Source organism: Sinocyclocheilus anshuiensis, unplaced genomic scaffold (assembly GCF_001515605.1).
Source record: "Sinocyclocheilus anshuiensis isolate Anshui unplaced genomic scaffold, SAMN03320099.WGS_v1.1 scaffold945, whole genome shotgun sequence".
In the NCBI taxonomy this organism is placed as follows: domain Eukaryota; kingdom Metazoa; phylum Chordata; class Actinopteri; order Cypriniformes; family Cyprinidae; genus Sinocyclocheilus; species Sinocyclocheilus anshuiensis.
In genome coordinates, this window is record NW_015557112.1 from 222404 (window position 1) to 246844 (window position 24441).

At 36.6% G+C, this 24441-nt stretch overlaps 1 protein-coding gene and 1 non-coding gene across 7 annotated transcripts in view; one reads left to right on the forward strand and one right to left on the reverse strand.

Moving 5' to 3' along the window:
• Nucleotides 1-2650: 2650 nt before the first annotated feature.
• Nucleotides 2651-24441, forward strand: part of LOC107677696 (nuclear factor 1 B-type) — a 100596-nt gene continuing 78805 nt past the window's right edge. For 2 of the 6 annotated variants that reach the window (XM_016472698.1, XM_016472704.1), the window contains exons 1-2: nucleotides 2652-2819; nucleotides 22933-23464. In XM_016472698.1, the coding sequence (XP_016328184.1) occupies nucleotides 2724-2819; nucleotides 22933-23464 (628 nt within the window). In that variant the 5' untranslated portion in view covers nucleotides 2652-2723. Of the gene's footprint in view, nucleotides 2820-16781; nucleotides 17157-18659; nucleotides 19180-22932; nucleotides 23465-24441 lie in introns of those variants that run through there. The other 4 variants (XM_016472701.1, XM_016472702.1, XM_016472700.1 and 1 more) reach the window with 3 other exon arrangements.
• trnap-ggg (transfer RNA proline (anticodon GGG)) lies at nucleotides 13012-13083 on the reverse strand. The gene has a single exon. It is a non-coding gene; the product is annotated as a tRNA-Pro (tRNA).

A 24441-nucleotide genomic window follows, 5' to 3' on the forward strand; every position in this document is an offset into this window, starting at 1 on the left:
AAATGTAAATCTGAAGGAGTGGGATGTGAGCGTGCTTTACAGTGCTCAAACATAAGATTGTTGTGTGACTCGAATAAGAACTGTAAATGATGCTTACATTTCTCAGCCTTCCGATGCAAGAGATTCCTTATAATTGATTAATGTCATCAAAGCTTGCTTTGCATTGCTTTAAACAGCCAAAGCTGTGCTAATGCTATTAATGCAAGCCAGATATTACGTGCTAGCTGATGCCTTTGCACCCCACAAAGACACTTGTTTCTAGAATATTCCGATTACTTAAATATTTGTAACCTTCTAGAGGTTCATCAGATTTCACAGCTGTGTGTCTCTTCAGCTGTCCAGGGATTGCTGTGGGTTTTACATAGAAACTAGATCCAAGATGAGCAGCATAATCGGCCGTTATCATTATCAATGCTAATACAGTTTTAAAGCATCTAATCTGTAAATGAAGTAAGTCACTTTGGGTTTCACAATCAGGTTTAAAAATGTGAATGTGTTCTCTTTTCCATCAAGTTCATTTGAACATTTTACATTTAATTTATGAACTGAAAAGTTTGTTAGCCATCCAGAGTGAACTAAAAATAACTAAATGTGACCCTGGACCACAAAACCAGTCTTAAGTCGAAATTGAGATTTATACATTATCTGACAGCTGAATAAATAGGCTTTCCATTGATGTATGGTTTGTTAGGATAGGACAATATTTGACAATCTGTAATCTGAGGGTGCAAAAAAATCCAAACATTGAGAAAATCGCCTTTAAAGTTGTCCAAATGAAGGCTAATTGCCCTTAGCAATGCATATTACTAATCAAAAATGAAGTTTCGATATATTTATGGTAGGAAATGTATAAAATATCTTCATGGAACATGATCTTTACTCAATATCCTAATGATTTTTGGCATAAAAAAAAATCTATAATTTTGACCCATACAATGTATTTTTGGCTATTGCTACAAATATCCCCGTGCAATTTAAGACTGGTTTTGTGGTCCAGGGTCACAAATAATTGTGATATTTACTAATAAATTTGTTAGAAAAGTCTTTAAAAAATCTTACAATTATTGAACATAACTTAAAAAAGTAGTTTTAGGATATGAATATAAATGATAAATATAGAATAAATATAGAAATATTATAATTATACAAAAATTTATTCACACATTTTTAAACAGTTTTAAGAAGGAACCTTTCTTAGAATCTACAAGTTTTTGCTTTCCTCCCCCCCAACCCCAAATAATTGGAAACGTTTTACAGTTCAGTTGGTTTAACAGTACTAACTTTAGCTTAACAAACTCAACAGAAAACCGATCACTATTCCACTATTCTTTCGATCCTTTTACATCCGTTTCAACAGTACACCCATTGTCTTCTCCATCTCAAGATTCATCCCTCCATGTTGCATCAGACTACTCATTCTTAAAACTCTTGACAACTGTCAAATGTTTAACTAATAATGTAAAGAGTATTTTAGAGCTTGCTTCTTTGTTTATTTTATCTACACTCAATTTTATTTAAAAAAATTACAACAAAAAATCTAGTTCTCTTTTTTTAAGGATGAATTCTGTTGACGGACTTTGAGCGCTAACTATTTTTCTGACAAACTATCTTTCTTTACATTAGCAATTTTGCTATTGCTTCAGTGATACTTGAGAACATGACAGAATGATTAACACTTCTAATGCGTGTTCCAGAGCTTTATAGAGTCATTTATAAAGAATCATCACATGAAAATGTTTTATCAACACCAACCTCATGTTTCAGTTCAGAATACGTCAGGGTAACAAATTTTTCTCACTTTTTCTAAAATTCATTGGCATAGCAACACCTTAATTTGATTAACTACACTGTAGAAACAACTGTATCATTTTTTAAAGTATCAACTATTGAGACTTTTTAGTTTCTTTAATCTGTGTGTGAATGAAGATGTTTAAATCCTCTTGCTTCTTCTGAATCAGTAGAGTTTGTCCTTTAATGTTTAGAAAGTGATGCTCAAAGCTTGGTGAAGTACGCCAGGTTTGTTAGTGAATGGACTTGGAATACCTGTCTGTGTTTGCGCCACTCTTTCTTTCTCTCTTTCCTGCTCCCTCTCTCTCTCCCTCCCTCATTTGCTGTAAGTCTGTGATATCTGAACCGTGCCCGGCTCTCATGTCTATGAAACTCCCCAGTCTTTGTTTGGGGAATATAATTCCCATTTGGGCCTCCCTTCATCAACATGAGGAGCGTATGGGGGAGGGGGGCCAAAATGTGTGTGTGTGTGTGTATTTATGGCATAATCAACAATATAGAACCAATGAAAATGCAAAAAACCTTTGTAAACCGTCCTTGCACAGAGACACCTCATTGGTTACCCACTTGTTGTACTGTTCAAGATGCCAAAAAAAAAAAAAATCCATGCTCCTGTTCTGCGTAGCTTAAAAAATGAAAGTCCTGGCCGAGGTGGGGGGCTTTCTGTGTGTGTGTGTGTGTGTGTGTGTGCGTGTGCGTGTGTGTGTGTGTATGTGTGTGTGTGAGGGATTCAGATCCTGATCCTGTCATTATAGGCAGCACTGGAGGCTGGAGTCATCACTGCAGCACAGGGCTGCTTGCGTGTGTGTGTGTGTGTGTGCGTGCACTTTTTTCTCCCATAATGCAGTGTGATAAGGATTGGCCTACATGGGGCTGAGAGAGTGGCGTCTGATGAAGGCTTGATTAGTGTGTTATCTACTCCTGAGCTGCTCCTGATGAAAGCTACTGACGGGAGAATGGCTGGGAAAACGGCAGACAGCTCCATCAAATGGCAACTATGTTATGACATGACAGCCAGGACCTGGTGGATGGTAAGTTTGGTGCTTTTAGGAGTTTTTTTTTTCTTCACTTTTTCCCACCAATTTTTGGAGTGACATAACTCCTCCTTCGGTGCGATTCATAGCATGTCTTAGAGAAAAGGTTTTGCAGAGTAGTTGTTTGAATTTGAATTCTTTGTTTTATCATTTGAAAGTTATTTAGCAATATTTACATAATTATTTACAGAATCTTTTTGTGATTTGTAAAACCATATATGTGTATGTATGTATATATTTGCTTCATTTTTTTCTGCTGTACTTTTATTTCTTTTACATTTATTTTAGCATATTGCTGTTTGTAATCTTGCTTTATACCCGGTCTTCTAATGTGTTTATATTTAGCTAAATGTGTGTTGTATACAGATGTCACTGGTGTCAGGTGAGGTCAGGACCCTGCGTTAAACTCTGTGTCAGGAGGTCAAGGTTTTTTTAGAGTCCCTCTTCTGTTTGCATGCTGCGATCTATACTAATTTTAGGTTATAACTCACCTTTAATCATGTTTAAGGAGTCAGTCCCAATTCTTGCTGTTATGGGGATTTTGAGAGTTTGGCGATGATCCATGGCCACTTCAGATGAAAATTAAAAGAAGTATAAGAGATAAAGTGTTATTCCAGCTGATGTTTCTTGCAGCCGTTGCTCGGATGATTTCTGATGATGTTTTTGATGTTGCTCAGTTGATTTCGTGACTTACTCCACTAGTTTTGCTCATGCCACTCATGAACACTTTCGCACAAGATGTGGTCTTGCCCTGCACTTGTTGACATTTTTCTCTGTGTTTGTCTATTTTCCCTCTTGGCAGACAAAAGCCTCTTGTTTGAGTGTCGCTTTCAATGAAGCTACTGCTGGTTCTCATTCCACTATGAATGTTATTATAATTTTTTTTGAAGTTAAATACTTTTTTCCTTTTGCCAGCCATCTTAACAGTTAACAGTTTATCAGTGTGTTTTTAATAGGGCAGTTACAACAATTAGGGTATAAAGGGATGCTTCAAAATCAGTGTTTTAATTTTTAATTTTAAATTTATTATTATTATAAACATTAGCATTATAAACATTATTAGCATGATTTAGCATTATAAAATGTTTTATAGATAAAACAGTGTTTAGAAAGGAATCATCTTTGTTGCACAAGACGAAGTCCAAAATTTTATGGTAACTTGCTTTGCTTATTTGGATACAATATAACACTTGTGTTTTCAGTTATAGTCATGAAGTAATTAGTCATTCATTTTGTGTAAAACTGTGGCTTCTGTCTGAGCCATTTGTCTATGGGACTCATCGACAAATGTAATAACAAATAAAAATGTAATTGTATATAATACAATTATACATAATTTAAAGTTACATTATTGTTATGTGTTTATTTGAGGACGATTGTAATGACCATCGTTTTTTGCTTATAGGCGATGTTAACATTTGTCTTTTCTGGTTGTAGATAGGTTTAGGGTTACACACTCATTCGTGCAGTGTTTTATTGTGCACTATTCATTTTTTTTTTAAATATTATGCATATTGTATTTTTTTTTTACTGAAAATTTGTAAACAAAAAGGCAGTAATTGAATCTGGAACACTGCCACTGCCTTTATACTTAATCATTTCCAGTACAAATGTGACCCTGGCTGTGAAAACCCAGCTAAAGTCTGTGTGTGTGTGTGTGTGTGTGTGTGTGTGTGTGTGTGTGTGTGTGTGTGTGTGTGTGTGTGTGTGTGTGAGATTTACTGTTTTCTACATAAAATCATCCTTTATAAAGAACATTCTGTGAAAATGTAACCTTGATATCTTTAATATTGATTGAGTAAGGTCGTGTCAAAGTTTGAAATCATGGTTGTTAATTATATCATTAATGGAAATTAATGGTTGAAATCAAACTTTGATGCCTGTTATCTTATAATTAGATTTTGAGACTTTAGCCTGGATTTCACAGACAGGGTCACAAATGTTACAGTATACATGAATATTATAAAGTAGATTTGTATACATTAATAAAAATGAAATAAAATATGCCATGTGTTTACCACTGAATATTGACAGATGGGAGATCTATCCTTTTCATGCAGTGTCCAATGGAATATCTGAGTTTAATCAAGAATTTGGAACATTTCACAATATTTCTATTTTCTGTATTTCACATAAAGAAAGAAAAAAGACATGGTTTAATTTGAAACACGAACCACTCAGATACTCAAGACTAAGAAACTGGCTCAAAATGTCAGAACTGTCAGCAGATGCTGGGGTGGGCTAGGAAAGAGAGGAAAGCAGCATTTATCGCTAATCCCTGTGGCCAACAGTCGTTCATTAAGGTACACACTACGGTCCCCCATTTTTTTTTTTATTATTAAGGGTCTTTTTTTTTTGCAAGAGTCCCTCTGTCTGGCTTGCTTTGTGCAGCTGGGAGACTGATGTCAGTCTGCATGCCAGCCTCCCAGCAATCTGGCCTTCAGACGATGCTCCTGCTCTCCTGCCGAATGTGGGTCGAAGATTAGCATAATACCAACTAATCGTGAATAACATTAGCATTGAGTAAGGCAGTAATTAAAAGGATTAGCAGTAGGGGAAGAAATAAATGAGGAAATTCTGTGACAACTATGTTTAGGATATTGATTGGATGACCACTGGGCTCTGATGCTCAGGGCTGTATCGTGGGGGACCGCCCGGGCCTGGGCGATATTGAAATAATTCAATATCGATTATTTTGGATTCATATCGGGTACAGTACATGCCAAATTTTCTCAAGGAAAAAAAAATCTCTCAACTAATGCTGTAAAATATACATGAGAGTCAGTTGGTACTACATTATAATATTGAAGGTTACAATTGATTGATTTGTTAAATTACACTTAATGTTTTTAAATTAATAAAGTTACAATTACATAATAATATTTCTACTTCAATTCTTTTTTTTTTTTTAAATATAAACATTTAAATGGTGGCTGTCAAAAACTTGATGGATTTATTCAAACATAAATTAAACACTGAAGAACAGCAAAAATTATTAATATGTTATATGGTGCATATATTTAGCAGTTATATCTACAGTTTATTTTTCTAGCTTACTAATGAGTTTATGGTCACTGAATTTGTTTTTCTGAGGTAAATGTGATGTTATGTGACATTGTTTACAAGCCGTTATATTGACGTCTTTGCGCGTCTGAAACACTAATTGAGAGATTACATGAGACAGGATAAGGAATGTAAAGTTGTACTCTTTATTTTAACTTACCTTCGGATGTTTAGTCATGTTTATTTTGTGCTGAAACTGGTATTAATGTGGAGGAGATGATCAGTTCACGTGCGCCTTGCGCTGCCGCTTTTACTGAACTGAGGCCGCCGCGCTACAGCGATATGTCACTCCACATTAAACAGCGCCAAAACGGCATTTATTGTTTAAATACTGCAATACAATGGACAAAATTTGAAATCTGAGACTTTGTTTCATATTAAAAGTACCAAAGCACAATGCTTATTTCGATATATTGGAGTGCCCTTCAATGTTCCATCCATTAACTGAAAACAGGCTAGAATAATCGATTCTTGGGATTTAAGAAACGATAAGCTTTATGTTTGAAACAGCTTCACAGTCTACTTACACAGTAAGCTAGGCTACATTTCTGTATTGCAAACATTAAATAATAACGAAAGTATTGGGATAAAAGTTTAGTCCGGACATAAACTCTGATGTTGCGTCAGCCGCGATCAAATGATGTTCGGAACTATGTTGCGCTTCAAATATAGATTTTGTTACATTATGCCAGTAGGTGGCAACCAGTGACTGTTAAAATGTATTTGATGTCCGTATCATTCAAGAGATCTGTTAAAAAAAATGGACGAAACAAGTCTTCATTCAATGATTTTGTCATAATGAATTCATTTAAAGTAGCCCAATAAATATTTTTAAATAGCCTCGTTTATAAAATATAATACTTTGTCAAAAACTTTTGTCAGTAAATTAGCCTAAATATTATTTTGTTTGGTTGTCTAATGTTTTGTTTTCAGAATCGGGAGAACCGTGATCTATATTCTAAAAATCAATTATCCAGAATCATAGTTTAAAAATACATAGGCTACACTCTAAAAAATGCTGGGTTGTTTCAACCCAACTTTGGGTCAAATATGGACTAACCCAACTTTTGGGTTAAAAATTTAATGTAAAAATTTAACCCAACGGTTGGGTTAGTCCATATTTGACCAAATGTTGGGTTGAAACAACCCAGCATTTTTTAGAGTGTAATATATCTGGCATCTAACTACTATTAGTAGGCCTACTGTTCTAATATTAAAATGTGCCCCCCCGGGCCCCCCCCTTCTTTTGGTTCATTCCGCGATCCATGTTTGGGACGCACTACTTTGTTATAATTACATCTTTAATGGACAGTTCTGTTGCTTAGTTGCTTATTTACATGCATCCTGTCTCCAGCAACATCAGCCATTACAGTGTGCATGGATCTGCACTTTCACCAGAAATAGTAAACAATCCGGGTATCTTTGGGATACTTCTTTCAACATATCCGTGATCCATGGAGATGATGACCAACATGGTGACCAGTTTATAATGGGCAGACAAACTAAGCACTGCTTATGTTAGAACTTTTTTTACACCAGGTGTGGTGACTGTAGTAATTATCCTGTAAACGTTGAGTCAAGTCAAGTCACCTTTATTTATATAGCGTTTTTTAAAATACAGATTGTGTCAAAGCAGATTTACAGTATTAAACAGGAAAATAGTGTGTTGATAATGCAAGGGGACAATAGTAAACACTCAGTTTTTCAGATAAATTCGGTCTAAATATGTATTAATGGAATATGGATGAACAAATACAGGTTTTTGGTAAAGGACATTCCTAAAAAGAGAAGAGTCATGAGGAGCTTAGGGTTTAACTCTTCAATGATCAGCGTGAAACTTGATCACAACATGGGATTAGTGTCAGCTGACATTATGACAGTAGTGACGTTGTACTTTTAGATAGGTCACCTTGGTGCTTTTGATTTAGACTCAAATCCTCAGACTGATCTAACAACTAAATGTTTTGTTTGTCTGGAAGCTAAACTCTCTCCGTAATCACAGTGTTAATTATTCCGGCTGTTGGGCACACCTCAGGTTAGTTTGATCATTATCGTAGGGATCAAGCTCAACTTCCTCTAACTGCTCTCTGCCAGCAGTGTGTATTATCAGAGCAGCATGTTTAAAGCTTCTGCCACCTTCATCTCACCATCAAACTCTAGTACCACTATTACGCTACCACCACTACTGCCATAATAATGATTAATAGTAATTTTAATAATACTTCTAATAGTACAGTTTGAGTCATTATGTGTAAAACATATTCAATGACAATAAATTTAATTTTATTGTTGTTGTTGTCGTTGCTGTTGTTGTTATTTGTTTAGAGTCTTTCCAAAGCTGAAGGACAAGGTGCAATCAGATAAATACAGATAATTAAAAATAAAATGTAAAATACATTGTTGTTTTACTTTACGTGGAGCAGGTCACCCCATGTAGACCGCCAGTTTAAGACCACATGACCACCTGAATACTACTCTGCTTTTATTGGACACTTACTGTTGAGAAATAAATTAGCTGACTGTGAGTAAAGCCTTTATACAATGACAGTGGTACTAAAAATATTTATTTTGCATGATATTGCACCCATAGATGTCAGTACAAGTCTGAGACAACTGTCAAATCAGTTAGCACAATACCATTAATATCGTAGGTATTTCTGTTGAATAATTAATTACTTTGTGGCCATTTAAAAAGTATAGCCCTATATTCGGATGGGATTGAACAACCTTTCCTGAGTTTTCTGGATGATGTTTGAGTTTATATAATTTATTATAGAGACACTATTTAAATAAACTTAACATGAGTTTATAGAAATGGCTGCTTATAATTAACCCACGTAACTAAGCAGATAAATCTATAGATATAGCTTACCTGATGCTGATATTAAAAAGTTCAGTCTTAGTGATTTGGCTCTTCATAATGTTATATTTAAAAATTGTATATGTATTTTATATTTATATTATCTATTTTTGTTTCCTAAGATGCTGTTCAGGTGCAGGTGAAAGGTGCAACATACGGAAGATTAGTGCACACACAGTAGGTCAGGTTAGTCAAAAACACCCATGGCAGACATTCACATTCAGGATTAGAGTTCTCAGAGGACCACTGAGTTTGCCGAAAAAGAGTAGGAAATTTGCTCTGGAATTTTTTAGGCTTGTGTGAGAAAAAAAACACAGACTTGGCTGATTCCAATGGGATTAAAATCGCAAAGAAAACTAGTCCTGTTCGAATAGGACTTATGTTCTATAGTATGAATGTAATCCAGATGTACTACATTTACCATGTTGTCATGTGACCTATCATTGTCAGAGAGCAACAGTGCCTGCACACTTTTTCAAGGGCCTTGGTTCCAGCAGTATTTTTCCCATAGGGTCTTTGCAAAGTTTTTGTTAAAAATATATAATATATAAGTCAAGAACCAAACCAACCAGCAACAAGTTTAAACATTACTAACTTTGATTTGATGCCTAAAAAGTATTGAAAAAAAAAAAAGACAAAAAGACAAAGGTACTTAGCATATTTAATAAGGGAAAGAAATCCCGTACAATCATGTGATGCATGGCAAACTTTATAATCAAATTAAAAATGTTTTACTTGTCTGTTATGGTATATGGTAAACGTAGTAAGAGTGTTATATGTGGTTCTGAATTCCTCAACCGTGAATTTGGACATCCTACCCTTTTTACATACTTTTTCTTACCTACTATATAGTAGGGAAGTATACCTATTCGGATGCAGCCTGAGTACTTATTGAATTCTTTTGGAATACTGGCACTTATAATATGTGTACATGTGAGACAATTTTCAAAAAGCTGTGAAAGGCGTATATTAGTATGTTTACTATCTGTTGACTTATCTTTGAGAGATCAGATGGAGAGCATTTTGAAGAGAATGATTGACCAGGGGTTCTTTAACTGTTACAGCAATGTGTAGCCATGCCTGACGAAGATCTGCTTAGGGCAATTAGGAAACAAAAGGCCTCTTTGTTCTAAACAGGGTTGGGGGGTCGATGAGGGGACGTTAAGAAAGAAAGGAGCCTTGAGAGAGGAAAAAGGGAATCATCAAGGTATGGACCAGAACTGCTGCATGGAGGAATAGTGTGTATTAATGTAACCTGGCCACTTATATTAACTGTTCTCATTAAATATAGGAGAATTAAGTATAAATTGAGATTATGAATTAAGGTCATCAATAATAATTGTGTAGTAAGGCTGAGTTTAATGCTATAACAATTTTCTTGTTTATTCTTGTTTACTGCTCCTTCTCTTTGTTTTTATCTTTTTAAAACCTCATGAAAAAAAACCTCGTTTAAACCTTAATTCACTCAATGGAGACTTGCTTACACCCTAAATGCCTACCAGTAGATCTAATGTGAGAACTGCAGATAAATTATGATTATATCATTTGTTGTTTACCTGCAGCATTAGCCCTAAATTGTTGCATGAGAAGAATCATTTATATGAAGTATTAGAACTCTAAACTACTAGTATTAAAACTCTAGACTACTGTTAAAAAAAAAATGTCTTTCTTCAAACAAACTAAAAAAAAATCTGCCTTCATTTGCCCACCAGGTTGTTCCAAACCTGTGTGAGTTAATTTTTTCTGCTCAACACAAAAGAAGATATTTTGAAGAATGTGGGTAACTGAACAGTTGATGGTTCCCACTGAGTTCCATAGTAAGGAAAAAAATTCTAAATTGTCAGTTCAACACATTCTTCAAAATATCTTCTTTTGTGTTAGCAGAAGAAAGAGATACAGGTTTGGAGCAACCTGCTGGGTAAATGATGACTGAATTTTCATTTTTGGGTGAACTGTACCTTTAATGTATTTTAATGTTTATTAATCTCACTGCAGCTGCTTACCTTCATTTATATGCTTTAGTGCTGAAACTATCAAGTGCCAAATGATAAGACAGAATTTAAATATACGCAGTCATTAGATCCACAGACAGAAGAATCAAACATTTGAATGTAAATGGACTGTCGTACTGATGCATATGTGATACAGTTACATGTTATAGTTGTGGTAACTGGGAGACTCTCATCACTATTACAACGATGTCTCTACTCTAATTTCTTTGAGTATTAATAGGACTCAACATTACACAAGCGAATATTATTGATATCCTTCAACATACCCTTCACACACAAACTTTTAATGTGATGTGATCACAAGAAAACAACTTCAGTATTTATACCACTGTTTGTGGAGGAAACCCCCTCTTTAGTGAAGATGAAAGATAAAATATCAGACCATGATGCTTCTGTAGTTGTGGCTAATGAAGATGCACATTGTTACAGGAACATGTGTTCTGAGACCAGACAAAGGCCTGCAGGGATGCACATTTCATGCGACATAGGTGCATGCTTGTCCTGTCAATCAAGACCTATTGAAGTGAGGAGGGAGACAGACGCACATAGAGAGAGAAAGCAAGCACACAGCAGTTTTGCCTGGCTCTTCTGTGGAGGCCTGCTGCTTTTTTCTCGTAGCTGAAGGATTTGCGATGCATGCACGGGTGTGTGTGTGAGTGTGAATGGGACGCAGTGGTTTTGGCAGGATTCCATGTTTACTATAAGCTTTCTCCTTGTTTATTTGAGCGTGCATCTCGTTGTTGCTCTTGTTCTTGGTGGCTGGTTCGTAGTAGCGAGGAACAAGGACAGTCTTTCATGGTTGTCAACAGGTGCAAAAGAGCTCCTTCTGCGTGTCTCTGAGTGTGTCTTTGTGGTTTTTGATGTGTAAGTGTGTGAAAGTTTTTGTTTTGTTTTGCTTTTAAAGACGAATCATTGGGCAAAGAGACAGGAAATAAGAAAACTAACATTAAAAATAAAATGACATTGTAACAAAAACAACACATACATGTTTCTAACTTTAATTGCATTTCGCTACATTTCACTAAGTGAACGTGTAAAAGAAATAAATTAAATTATTTGACACGCCTTTGATGGTAAAGACAACACTGGTAAAACACTGGTTTGGGTCATTGTTGATGTGTTTTCATTAATAACATTAGCTACACTTTTAGAAGTCTCTATCATCCAACAGTCAGAATTATCCGTGTCTAGAATTACTACAGGTGCGGTAATATTAACTGGACACAGTAAGGTAATTAATCAGTCTTTATCTCTGCCAAGTTTTCCTAATGATCCATTTGTAGCAGTGGTTTCATATACATGGTCGTTTGCTGCCATCTGGTGCCTAAATCGTCTGGTGCGTACATATTAAAAACTGAGGGTGTCTTAAAATATCCTAAAAACGTACAGGTCAGTCAGATGTTGGTTATGCTTGTCTCCTCTCTGTCGTCACTGTAGTGTAGAGGGATATATATATATATATATATATATATATATATATATATATATATCCTATTTTTGAGTTACAAGAATATTAATTGAAAGTAAATATTTCAATTAAAGAGAGGTTTTGAAGTGTAAAAAGACACTATATGGTAGACTACAATATCACCAATATCACACTTGCAGACTTTTAGGCGATTTAGATTTTTTTCTTTAGCATTTTCAGAATATGATCATAATTTTGTCACTCAAAATAGCAGTCTTACATAGGAACGTTTGCCGTCACCCGGATTCGAACCGGATTTAGTACTCTGCCACAACGCAGAGTGCTAACCACTATACGACCATGGTACACGGTTCGTCGACAGCCAGTTCCCTACCGCATCCTTGTGGGCTGAATGGAAACTGCGCTGTCCGTACACTCCGCCTCGTAACCTCTGGAAGAGTAACACCCAAGAGGTGCCGGTGCCGCACATTCTGCCTTAGAAAACGGTATTTTGAAGTTATTTACATATTAAATTGATCAACAAAGAGCAAAGATTTGATTCTAACCAAATATTTTATGTAGGCCTAATTAAAAGAAATAACCACAACTGTTTTACTGATTAAAAGTTTGATTTGTTTAAAATTTATATCATATCTATATCATAGATTTTTTTTTTCTATGAAGGTTAAATTATTATGTCAGCTTACTTATACCGACACTCCGAGTAGCTCACCGTTTTCGAACAGCATATTATTAACTAATCGGCTGTTCCTAACATTCTACCCCTTCTTTATTTCTATCACATCAAATCAAGTAACAGTGCAAAAGTTGCTCTTCTACTTTTACTGCCGTGACCCGGATTCGAACCGGGGTTGCTGCGGCCCCAACGCAGAGCACTAACCACTATACGATCACGGCAAGCTACCGAGAGCGGATAGAAACGTGAGGTTCATTCACACATATCTAAGGTTTTACCATTACTGTGGCAGTGCAATAACAATCTCCGAAAAAAACATGTAGATATGACACGTCATGGCTCTAAATGTTTTTTTTAATATATATTTCATGGACTCATGTAATAATTCTCCTAATCTGTGGGCACTCTGTGGTCCTGTTGTGTAAGTATAAAACTGCAAAATTAAAGTGATTAAAGGACATTTGTGTGTGCATTGGTTAATAGTCAAAACCGTTATTTGATGTCCAAGTTAGGTTGCAGGTTAGACGATATGCTTTTTTGGAACTATAGTAAATGAAGGGGACTCGAAGACAGCAGAGCCTGGTCACTGTTAGAACATGATGCAGTCTACATTTGTTCTTTTGCAAATTACCAAAATGCATCTTGCGAAAGTGTTATTCATCTGAGTCTCTCCTATATTCTAGTTTGTTTAACATCCCCTGCTTGCAGTCTAGGCCCGTTGATACAAATATGGCCTTGTGGCGCGATATGAAAATGCATTGGATGTATTCAGGCCACTTAAGAGCAAAGACCATTTATATTGCAAACCTACATATTATAATAAAACATAATAATAGTATAATACTCGACAAACGTGCGGCTTGTGCGCTGAACAAAAACGGACTATGACGTCTAATTGTTAAACATTTGCGTTTTAGTACAACTATTTTAGAATGTAGCACTTCACAAAGATTCCAATTATGAAGCAGCATTACACGAAATATGTAAAATCCATCCATCCATTTCCCAAAACGCTTTATCCTCTTTAGGGTCGCGGGGGCTGAACCCCAGCGTCTCGGGTCACAGACGGGGGACACCCTGACAGGATTGCCTGTAATGTAATATGAAATTATAGTATGAATTTATTGAAAACTGAATAGACAAAATATGACCACACACTAATTCTTGTTTTAAAAAAGAAAAAGTTCACCTGAAAAGCAGAATGAGAAATTAAAATAAATAAATAAAATAAAATAAAAATAAAAAACGATTTATCAATTTCATATTCATACATAGACCTATATTAATTTTTCATATAACTTGAGCGTAATGATAAAAGTGATACGCTACAAATAGGCTAGCTGCAGTTTTTAGTTGGTCAAAGTGGCCGCCAAGAAACACGTGTTATTTTTTAACACAAAACGGACATCCAAACCCAACACGGCATTTGAAAGGTTGCTTGGTTAGAGAGGTAGTGTTATTAAAAACAATAAATGTGCATAGTCTTCATAAAAAGAAAAATATCCTACCATATATGACTTGACGTGTAATCTAGACTAATTCATATATATATATATAATTTATATAAAAATATATTAGCCTGACTACAATCTTTATTAATTATTGATTATCAATTCGGGTTCAAACGATTCAAAGCACTATAATAAATGTTACATTAATTCATTATATAATAAATGTAGAAATCCCACTAAAACATGGTAAAGAAGCGCTTCTAGGACTCAGAGTGAAAGGTTTAAATGGAAATGATGGGCTGGTAGCCTATCAGTTGCTTATAATAATAATAATAGGCTAATAATAATAGTAACTTTTTAACATCGTTTGCGGAAAAACGATTACGTATAACGGAGACGTAGAATAGATCAGACGGTAATGAGCTATGGGTAGTCTTCAAGCTCTTTTTAGACGGTCGTATGTCCCTTTGCTGCCCGGTTAACTGATTTATGGTAGGATAGACATAAAAAGGAGTGGTAATGGCTATTTATTCAAAAGCCGCAGGTCATTGGTTTCCATTTAATGAAAACATTTCGACACTCCACTGTTTGCCAGCTTTAGAAATCAATTTGTAAGTTGCAAGGCAAAGATATTTTTGAAACAATAAATACACTGATGTAGCATAGAGTAATATTCACTTGTAGGACTTGACGAATGCTTACTGAACAGCGACATACTAGGTTTCCTAACCTATGAAAACATGAAAACACGTTTTAATCGTTCAGTCCCTACTCTTCTTTACACCATGGTCTAAAAAGAATTAGACTCTTTATAATTTCTAGAGACATTTGAAACGAAATATCATCTTAATACAGCGACCCACTGATCCGTTCGCTGTACATAGCCTACGTACTACAAACGAGTAAAACGAGAATTAATGACTAGAAAAGTTTGGCGTTGAATGTCTCGATGCAAGAGAATAGAATACCTCTGTTCATGAAATGAAGTGAACTTACTGAGGCAGTACCGAGGCTCGCTGTGCGCACGCGACACATATCCAAACTCATTTGAAACTTGACAGGCACAAGGGAGCAGAATTAACTAAGCTCTTCAGCTGGACATCGGTGTTTCTATACGTTAATAGTGGTTCCCTGTCCTCCGCTCACAACTGAGCTTGCCAAAGTTTACGTCTAAGAATTTGGAGACCTTTCGCTTCATTTTCGTATCACACTCCACCTACTCGATAATACTCAAACAAGCCGTGTGTTTTAGCTAAAAGTGTGACGATGTAAACCTGCATTAACGATTAATTCTGTAAAAGTCGTTTATCTTGGGAGGTTCATTTGGTGAGGCACGAGTAGGCTAGTCACAACCAAAACGAACTTTCCGAGGTGACGACTTGTATCGTGGAGAGCAAGGATGTCCCGAAATGAGAGTGTTATGTGGGTGTTCGGATCGGCACGCTTCATTGTAGGTGAAAGAGTTTTAAAAGTTCGTATATCTGACAGATAAAAAGTACATTATATAGCCACATAACCATAACTTGATGCAATTTCTTCTGTTGAAATTCTAAAAAAAGTCCTAGCCTACCGAACAATTAAACAAGTTGTCACATTAGCCTACATAGTGTTTAATAGAAGTGATATTTCTGGATTGATTTGGAAACAACTGACCTAAATTAAAGACTCAAGGATCTGAAAATTGTTTTGTTTAAGATCAACACATAAATTGCATGTCTTACGGCATATATATAAACATAAAATTCGTCAGAATAACTAATAATTCATATGTGTTGTTTGTGCTTTCTGTTATATGCCATTATTGCTATTTTTATCTATAAATAGGCTAAGTGACATGTATAATCCTTACTCCATTTTAATACTTCTGTCGCATGCTTTGATGACATCGATAAACACGCTCAAGTGCGCGTTTCGTTCTTGTTGGACTCGTGTGTGTGTGTGCTGCTCTGGTGTTCTGGATCAGTGCCATCATTGTGCTCCCGAACAGTGGTGTCTTTATTTGCTATATCATAGAAAATCTGAATGTTTTAGTAATATATATATATATATATATATATATATATATTGCACTGCCTGTATCAAAATTGGACATACACCAACAAACAACAGTGTGAATGGGAGTATGAGAACCGTTATTATCAATTTAATTAAAATATATTTTTTCTTTTTCTTTTCTTTTAATACTAATACGACTTGATTTAGTAGTAATTTATTTGCTTTCATGCCGGTCCACAAGGAATTCTTAATCCCCAAAGCCAAAATGCACACAGGAATTTGACCTATCTTCAGCCACTAGTCTAAATTTCTCTTGGTCTCGGTTTGATGGGACTTGGTCAATGTTAATATGCAAATAGTGACACTGCCTGCCGAGCGGAAGTGAGGGGCCTAGGGCATGGAACACAGAGCGGAGCTCCGCCGGTGCGCCAGCCAATCAGAAACGAGGATGTAATTCCAAATGCGCAGCTACGTTTGGCTGCTGCCTGCGAGCAACAGCGACGACAGACAGAGAAAGTGAAGGCGCAGACCTACCCACTTCCAAAAACTCAGCCTATTCTGGACCGCGTTCAACTTAACCACCAAAAGCTATCCAAAAAGACTGACTTGCAGAGGAAGGAAGATAAAAAAATATCAGAGGTGCTCGCTGAGTTGATTTTGCCGCCTGTCTGCCAAGAATTCTCTTCCGGTATTCATTTTTGTAAGCACTACAACGTGAAACGAAAAGAGAGAGAGAGAGAAAAAAATAAAAAGCACTTTTTTTAAAACTTGAGACATGTGAGCGTACCGGCTTCAGTTTCATCCGGCCTCCAGGAACCCCCTTCAATTCCATGCAATACAGTGCAATGGTACGTTAAGATTGAAAACACTGTCTTACTAACATTTGTGAATATTTTTCTCGAGTTGCTGTGTTGCGCGTATGTAACCTCAAAAGGGCAATAGCATTACGTTTCACAGTTGAAATGAACAAGACACTTTAAAACTGCAGACAAAATGATAGTAATGTTGGATTGTTTATGTCATGCATTGGCAAACGTCCCATATGGGTCATATCATTGTGTCAGAAGTCGAGTTTGTGCCTCTTGGCATGCATTCTATGTTCGCTAAAACTCTCCCCCAGAATAGCATTGCACTTCTGGCACGGAGCAGCAGCGCGAATACCTGGACAAGTCGTGTTGATATATACTCACACTGTTCTCCTGTCATTTAAATGCTGGTCTCGCACTGTTTTACGTAACGGCACTTGCTGTGTCTATTTTTTACATTGCATCAACTGTTTTCTTTCGACAAATGATACTTTATATCTAAGAAACGTTGCGTTATGTACACGTCGATGTTTGTCTGCAGAATAGTTTACGTCCACAAACCGATCCATTGTTTTACCATTAACATGTTTGGAGTTTGTTGCGTTGCGCTTTTGTTGCGGTCCATTGTGTTACATTTTAGTAATCGATTCAGTCTTCTTCATCAAGTCATTGTTGAACGTTTTGGACTTATGAGTTGGACGGAGGGGGTGGGCTTTGGCTTTGACTTTGACACAATGCCGATGTAAAGCGAAAGGAATCATTATCTGTCCACAAACAAACTGGCCCTGTACTACCGCAGACTTTTCTCCTTTCTCCCAAAATTAAACTGTTGTTATGTGTAGTACTTTTAAATCGCACTGAAATCACAGTGGGCATTTGTGATATAATTCATTTATTCAGTTTTGACTTCTTTTGCGAACGCTGCAGGCCCAAACTTGCATTCGCATCTGTAATAATCCATGCATTTCCAAGCGTATGATGTAATAAAAGAGCCTCGATGTTTTAAAAGTAATGTCCTATCTCTGTACTGGTTTGTAATAGCTGATAGTGAAAGTAAACTTAAACCAATGTCAAAAATTACTTTCTTTGTTTACCCTGATATGATTTGATCATATAAGCAATTTTGTTTTTTATTAAGACAGTGACCTGTATAAAATGTAGCTAATCAAAGTCAAAGGCATATTTATAATTCAAATTCAAATGTATAGCATATTGGCTAACTAAAGCAATAGGCTATATGGACGCAAAATAAGATAAATAAATAAGCTTGATCGATTTGTTGTTTCTTTATTGTGAACAGATATAAATGGCCTAAATTGTTTTAATTTGTATTGGAAGAAACCAGCAAAAACCTTTACATACTGTATTGTGCTCGCACGCTGTGCTTGATCGTGTTTCATAGTTCTACATGCCTGCCTGAAGTGCTTGCCACGAAAAATAATGACACTTGTAAAAAGTGGGAAATTGCTTAAATCTTTGTCAGTGTCACGGAGGTGCAGTCGAGGTGGGCTGGAAATATGGGATATGCGCTTGCTGGAAGAGGAGGAGTATGACTGTGTAATTAAAGGCGAAAAAAATCTTCAGACTGATTTGTTAGGCTCCAGCAGACTAGAGGGTGTTACCGGCTCATATTATATCAAGTTTGAAAAGCAAACACATGATCAGAAATTAGGCGCCTTCAAGTTTTCTTATTGCACGTGCGATATAGTATTTAAGATTCCTCTTTAAAACTCAACTCTCAGATTCCGGTAGCTTTGTACTCCGCGGCGGGTTCACCTCAAGCGCTGTGGATGCGTCTAGATTCACTCCGTTTACAGTCTTTTGTGCTCTTAAACAGCGGTCAGGTTCGGTTAAATACTAAGTGTGGGATCTCCAGTTGTTCTCTGGTGCCGGATAAGAGTGTGTTTTTTTTTTTTTTGAATGAGGATATCAGGTCTTAGTCAAACGTGCACCGAGCAGCACGGGCTCTGAAGAATGAAGCGATAATATCAATCATCTGTGATACCCTTCAGGACTTTGAATAACAGCGCGATCTACGATGTATTCGCCGATTTGTCTCACACAGGTATATTATGTATTTTTGAATTATCACTCTGTAGGTGATTTCTGATACTTTAATCCACATTATTCACTGTGCTTTGATTAATTGAAGAACTGCTGCAGTTACATAGTCTATATGCGCATTTATTGTACACTTCCCTCTTTTCAAGTATCGTAGTTCAACAACTTCTTCGACGTCGTGTCTTACAAAAGGCATTTAAGAAGATCGATGCATTGAAACATAGCCTATCTGCAACCGTTAAGTAACACTCCTAAAAAATAAAGAGTCAAATTAGAAGGAAGAAGCCGTTTTGAAGAACCTTTTTAAATTCAGTAAAGAACATTTACTCTCTAGTTCTTGAAAACCATCGACGTACTTGTACTTTAAATTACCCAAAATCAGTCCCTAATCTGACAAACCTATAGGTTAATGTACAATAACTTTTTTTAAACTTCACAGAGCCATATAACCAATTTACACAGCGAGACATTGTTGTTGATAAGATGTTTCTTTGAAGAAACATTGAATAACTCTTTTTATGAGTGCAGTAGATTTTAAATTTAAAGCAGTTTTATTTGAAGTATCCAACTGGACATTCAATTTGATGTAGGTTAAAGATTGGGTGATGTGATACAATGCGCACATAGACTACGAGCGAGACTATGTTTACCTTATTAATCTCTGAACAGACCAGTGTTCACATAAAGTTGATCTAATTTGATGTCGTCCGTAAATTACTCAATTTATTTTGCTATAGAAATGAACTTGATTAAACAAAGCAACTTTATATGAGGTGAACAACAGGGAGATATCTCAATACTGTTAATCTCAACTGTTAATTTCAAACGCGAGGTTAGGACAGTGAATTTGAATTCACTTTTGAAGAGCTCACTGTTTAGCCTTACCTTCAACTAAAGAAAACGTGCTTTAGTTTGAACTGGGAGATCCTCTCATAGAGTGAATTAAGATTAAAACAATGATAAGGTTGATTCAGCGGTTGGACAGAGTCCGCCGGATTTGGCTGACACAATTTTACTGTTTATATTTTCCTTGGCATCAGAGAGTGATTGACTGAGATATGGTGAGTACAGAGGACCTCGAGCCTGCGCAGCCCACAACCTCGTGTTACACTTTTAAAATCCGTGTGATTTTTTTCTTCAAGACATTTCTTAACATGGTGATATGAGACCAGTTTGCATAACAACTACTATGACAACAGATAAATGCAATGTTTTAATTTCACATTACATTTACTATGATTTTAATGTTACATCGTTATGTCGATACATCGATATGTGATCTTGCAAGGCCTCAGTAATGTATTTAAATGCAATATGACAAAAAATAGTAATGAAATAGTAATGGCTTCTTTGCAGTCAAATAACATTTTTTTTCTTGTCATTAAATTTATAGTAGAACAAAACCGATTGAATGAAGATCCTTTTTGCATATTGTCTGTATTGTTATTTGACTGTGTATATTTTTCTTTAGTGGACACTGCAGTGTGCATTTGGTTGTAATAGAATTTTCATAACAAACTACAGATTTACAACAGTTTTACACACACACACACACACACACACACACACACACACACATATACACGCACACACACACACACACACACACACACACACACACACACACACACACACACACACACACACACACACACACACACACACACACACACACACACACACACACACACACACACACACACACACACACACACACACACACACACACACACACACACACACACACACACACATACACACACACATTATATTAAGGTAGCTATAATAATAATAATAATAATAATAATAATAATAAACTAGCTTTAAATAATATGTCTGATCTGATTTGTTAGGAAATTAGCACTTTGAATGTATTGGAGTTTTTATACATTCCAGGACTACACCAGATAGTGTGAAAACTCACACTCTTCAGCGAGTTACATTTTTTTTGAGCAACACACACTATTGCACATTGTCGCGTGATAAATTTCAAATACATTTCAAAGTTGTGTAGTTTGTTTGTATTTATACAGTGGTTGAGTGTGGGCTATGTGTGTGGGGCTGTGACTGAAATACAGGCAGTGGTGTGCTGGTTGTGGTTTCGCAAAGAGCTGCCGCCCGCCTGCACACACAGAACAATATGTGGTTTAAATCTTCTTAGATCCATTCACTGCAGTCCTTGTTCATATTTCAATGTGGCGGCGGAAAAATTACAGAGAAGTTTGCAGAGTGTGTGCATAAAGGTGGTCTTCTCTTTTTCATTGTGTTGAGATTATCACACATTGCTCTCATTGTCTTTTTACCTCTTAAACTTTCTTGTCCTTTAATACGAATTTACAATGCTTATGGAAATTGCATTAAAATTATAATGTGGACTCAGAAAGTGGTGGTATTTGTCTTTCGGTGTTTAGTGTGAAAAGTTATCCTGTCCTGTTTTATATTTTTAAACATGATTTTCTTTTGCTGAGATGATGAGGAGATGAAATGTGTGGAAAAAAACTGAGCAAATGTTACTCAATGGTCTGTAAAATTGGCAACTGTGTTTGCTCAGTTTGTAGTGTAAAGCTATATAACAAGTTGAGGCATATGAAGACAAAAAGCCTTACGCTGAATAAGGCAAGTGTGAATTAGCTGTGCCGCTTGTTTGAGGAGTCAGGCCACTTTGGTTTTGGATTTGGCATTTTAATGCCACACTTACCCAAATGGATCTGAGGCCTGAAGAATGTGACTTTTTTGTGCCAAGATGCCATTTTCATTGTCCATCTTGGTTTGATTTTGGAGGGCCTTGGAATAATTGTGGTACATTAATGCTAACAAATTAAGTGATTCCCAAGGACCGCAAACACCTCCTCATAGTTAAGAGTAAAAGCTGAAGGTGTAAAATAGATTTTCCCCCCCCGCCGCTTTTTTCACTTTCCCATGTTTAGTTAAAAGCTTTAACCAATACTTCTGACCTTGGGTATGTTTGTACTCTCATTTTAGACAAAAGACATTTTTCCATTTGTCTTGATGTCTTTGTGAGTGTGGTGAATGATCGTGCCCTCAGTTGTCCTTGTCTAAGGCATTTAGTGACTAGTTTTTCCAGGATTCTAAGAGGTTCTGCAGGGCTCTGTGGTAGGGGCTGTTTCAGGAATGCAGGGCGCTTTGATAAGAGATCTGGAAGTATGGGGATGCATGCTCTCCTGTGCCAACACACTGGTGCTTTGAGCATGGCTGGAGAAGGAGAGCGAGTGAGTGAGAGAAGGGGGTTAGAGAGAGAGAAGGGGAGAGAGTGATTGGTGATTCTGGAACTGTCTTCTCTATGCTGGCACGGCGCGGGCAGACGCAGTAAACAGTGGCATCCTTTTTCAGCGTGCCTTCGACACCTGCAGGCAGGCCAGCGCTGCCTGCAATCGCAGTGGAGATGGTAGATAAACGTGTCATGTTGATGCTTTCAAATCTCATTTTTAAATAACTTTAGTGCTTAAAAGTTCTTTAAAAGCAGGAAATGGAATGCTAGAGTTAGAAAAATATATTTGGTACTGGTATTTGTAACTGTAGCTCTGTTTAATGCTTTTTCTGGACCATTAAATGATCATTTGTATAACTTTTATCTACTTATAAATGATTTTTATGTGAAATTATTTCTAAACCGCTTTTTTCCTCTTTCGTTTCTGGCTGCACGGGCTGTTGGCTAATTCAAACGGGAACCCATGCCAAAAGGTCACTTCTGCTCCTGCTCAATTTTTCTCCTTTTTCCCTCCCTCTCTCTTCTCAGGATGAGTTTCATCCCTTCATCGAGGCACTGCTCCCTCATGTCCGTGCCATAGCCTACACCTGGTTCAACCTACAGGCGCGAAAGCGCAAGTACTTCAAGAAGCACGAAAAGCGGATGTCCAAGGATGAGGAACGGGCCGTGAAAGATGAGCTGCTCAGCGAGAAGCCTGAAATCAAACAGAAATGGGCGTCCCGTCTCCTGGCCAAGCTGCGCAAGGACATCCGGCAGGAGTACCGGGAGGACTTTGTGCTCAGTGTAACGGGCAAGAAGCACCCGTGCTGCGTTCTCTCCAACCCCGATCAGAAGGGCAAGATCCGCCGAATCGACTGCCTGAGGCAGGCTGACAAAGTGTGGCGGCTGGACCTGGTGATGGTCATCCTGTTTAAAGGTATTCCGCTGGAGAGCACAGATGGGGAGCGTCTAGTCAAGTCCCCGCACTGCACCAACCCGGGACTTTGCGTCCAGCCCCACCACATCACTGTCTCGGTGAAAGAGCTGGACTTGTTTCTGGCATACTACGTCCAGGACCAAGGTAAGTCTGATGAGAGGTTGGGAAATAACATTTGTTGAATTTAGATCCTACTCTTAACTAGCAGATTGAAGGGTGTAGAGACAAAATAAAATGAATGTAATTTCCAGTTGTTATGTACATAAGACTAAGGGCATACATTTCTTCTGTTACATGCAAGAAAGTTTCAAAAAGATCTAATTTGGTACATTTAAATAGTATTAAACTGGTTGTATTAAAAGATTTTACATTTCACAAATTTGTTGGCATATAAAAGTGACAAATATGTCAGCATAATTCATATAAACATATACATTTCCCTCATTATATAAATATATGCTAAATATTATATTTCCTAAGGTGGAGAATTTCTGCAAATGGCACAATTACACAATAACATTCTAATAGAAATATTTTTTGTGTTTTTAAAAATTTCTCTCTTGTTTGTTTTTATTGTCAAGTTCCCAGCTAGATTTGTTCTGGTAATTTTCAGAGTTATTTAACTCTCTTGCTTTTCTTCTTTTGTTTGAGTACTTGTTTATTTTAGCAACGTAAAGGGAAAATTAAGTCAGCACACTTACATATACCTTCATATTTATTCATTTAACATGCACTTTTATCCAAAATGATTTACAAATGAGGAATGCTGCCACTTAAACTATTCCTTGTATTTCCAATTTAAGGGGTTTTCTGTTTCAGAAGAATTTCGACGTTACCCATATTTAGTTATTTTAATAATATCAAAATGTTGCTTTTGTGACTCTGAATGTTTTCACAAAGAGTTGGTTTATCGTCAGGCACGGCACCTCCATTTTGTGAAACTGAAGTGCCAGGGTAAGCAGAAGGCAGAGTGGAGGGACAATAATGGTTGCCACTGGCACCATGGTTGGCATCAGAATCTCTTTTGTGTCTTTGTAAGATGGCGTGCATTCGCCTGTTGGCACTCACACGGCAACCTAAATCGCTCATGCACTTAATAGACCATAGCCTCTACTTTTGTT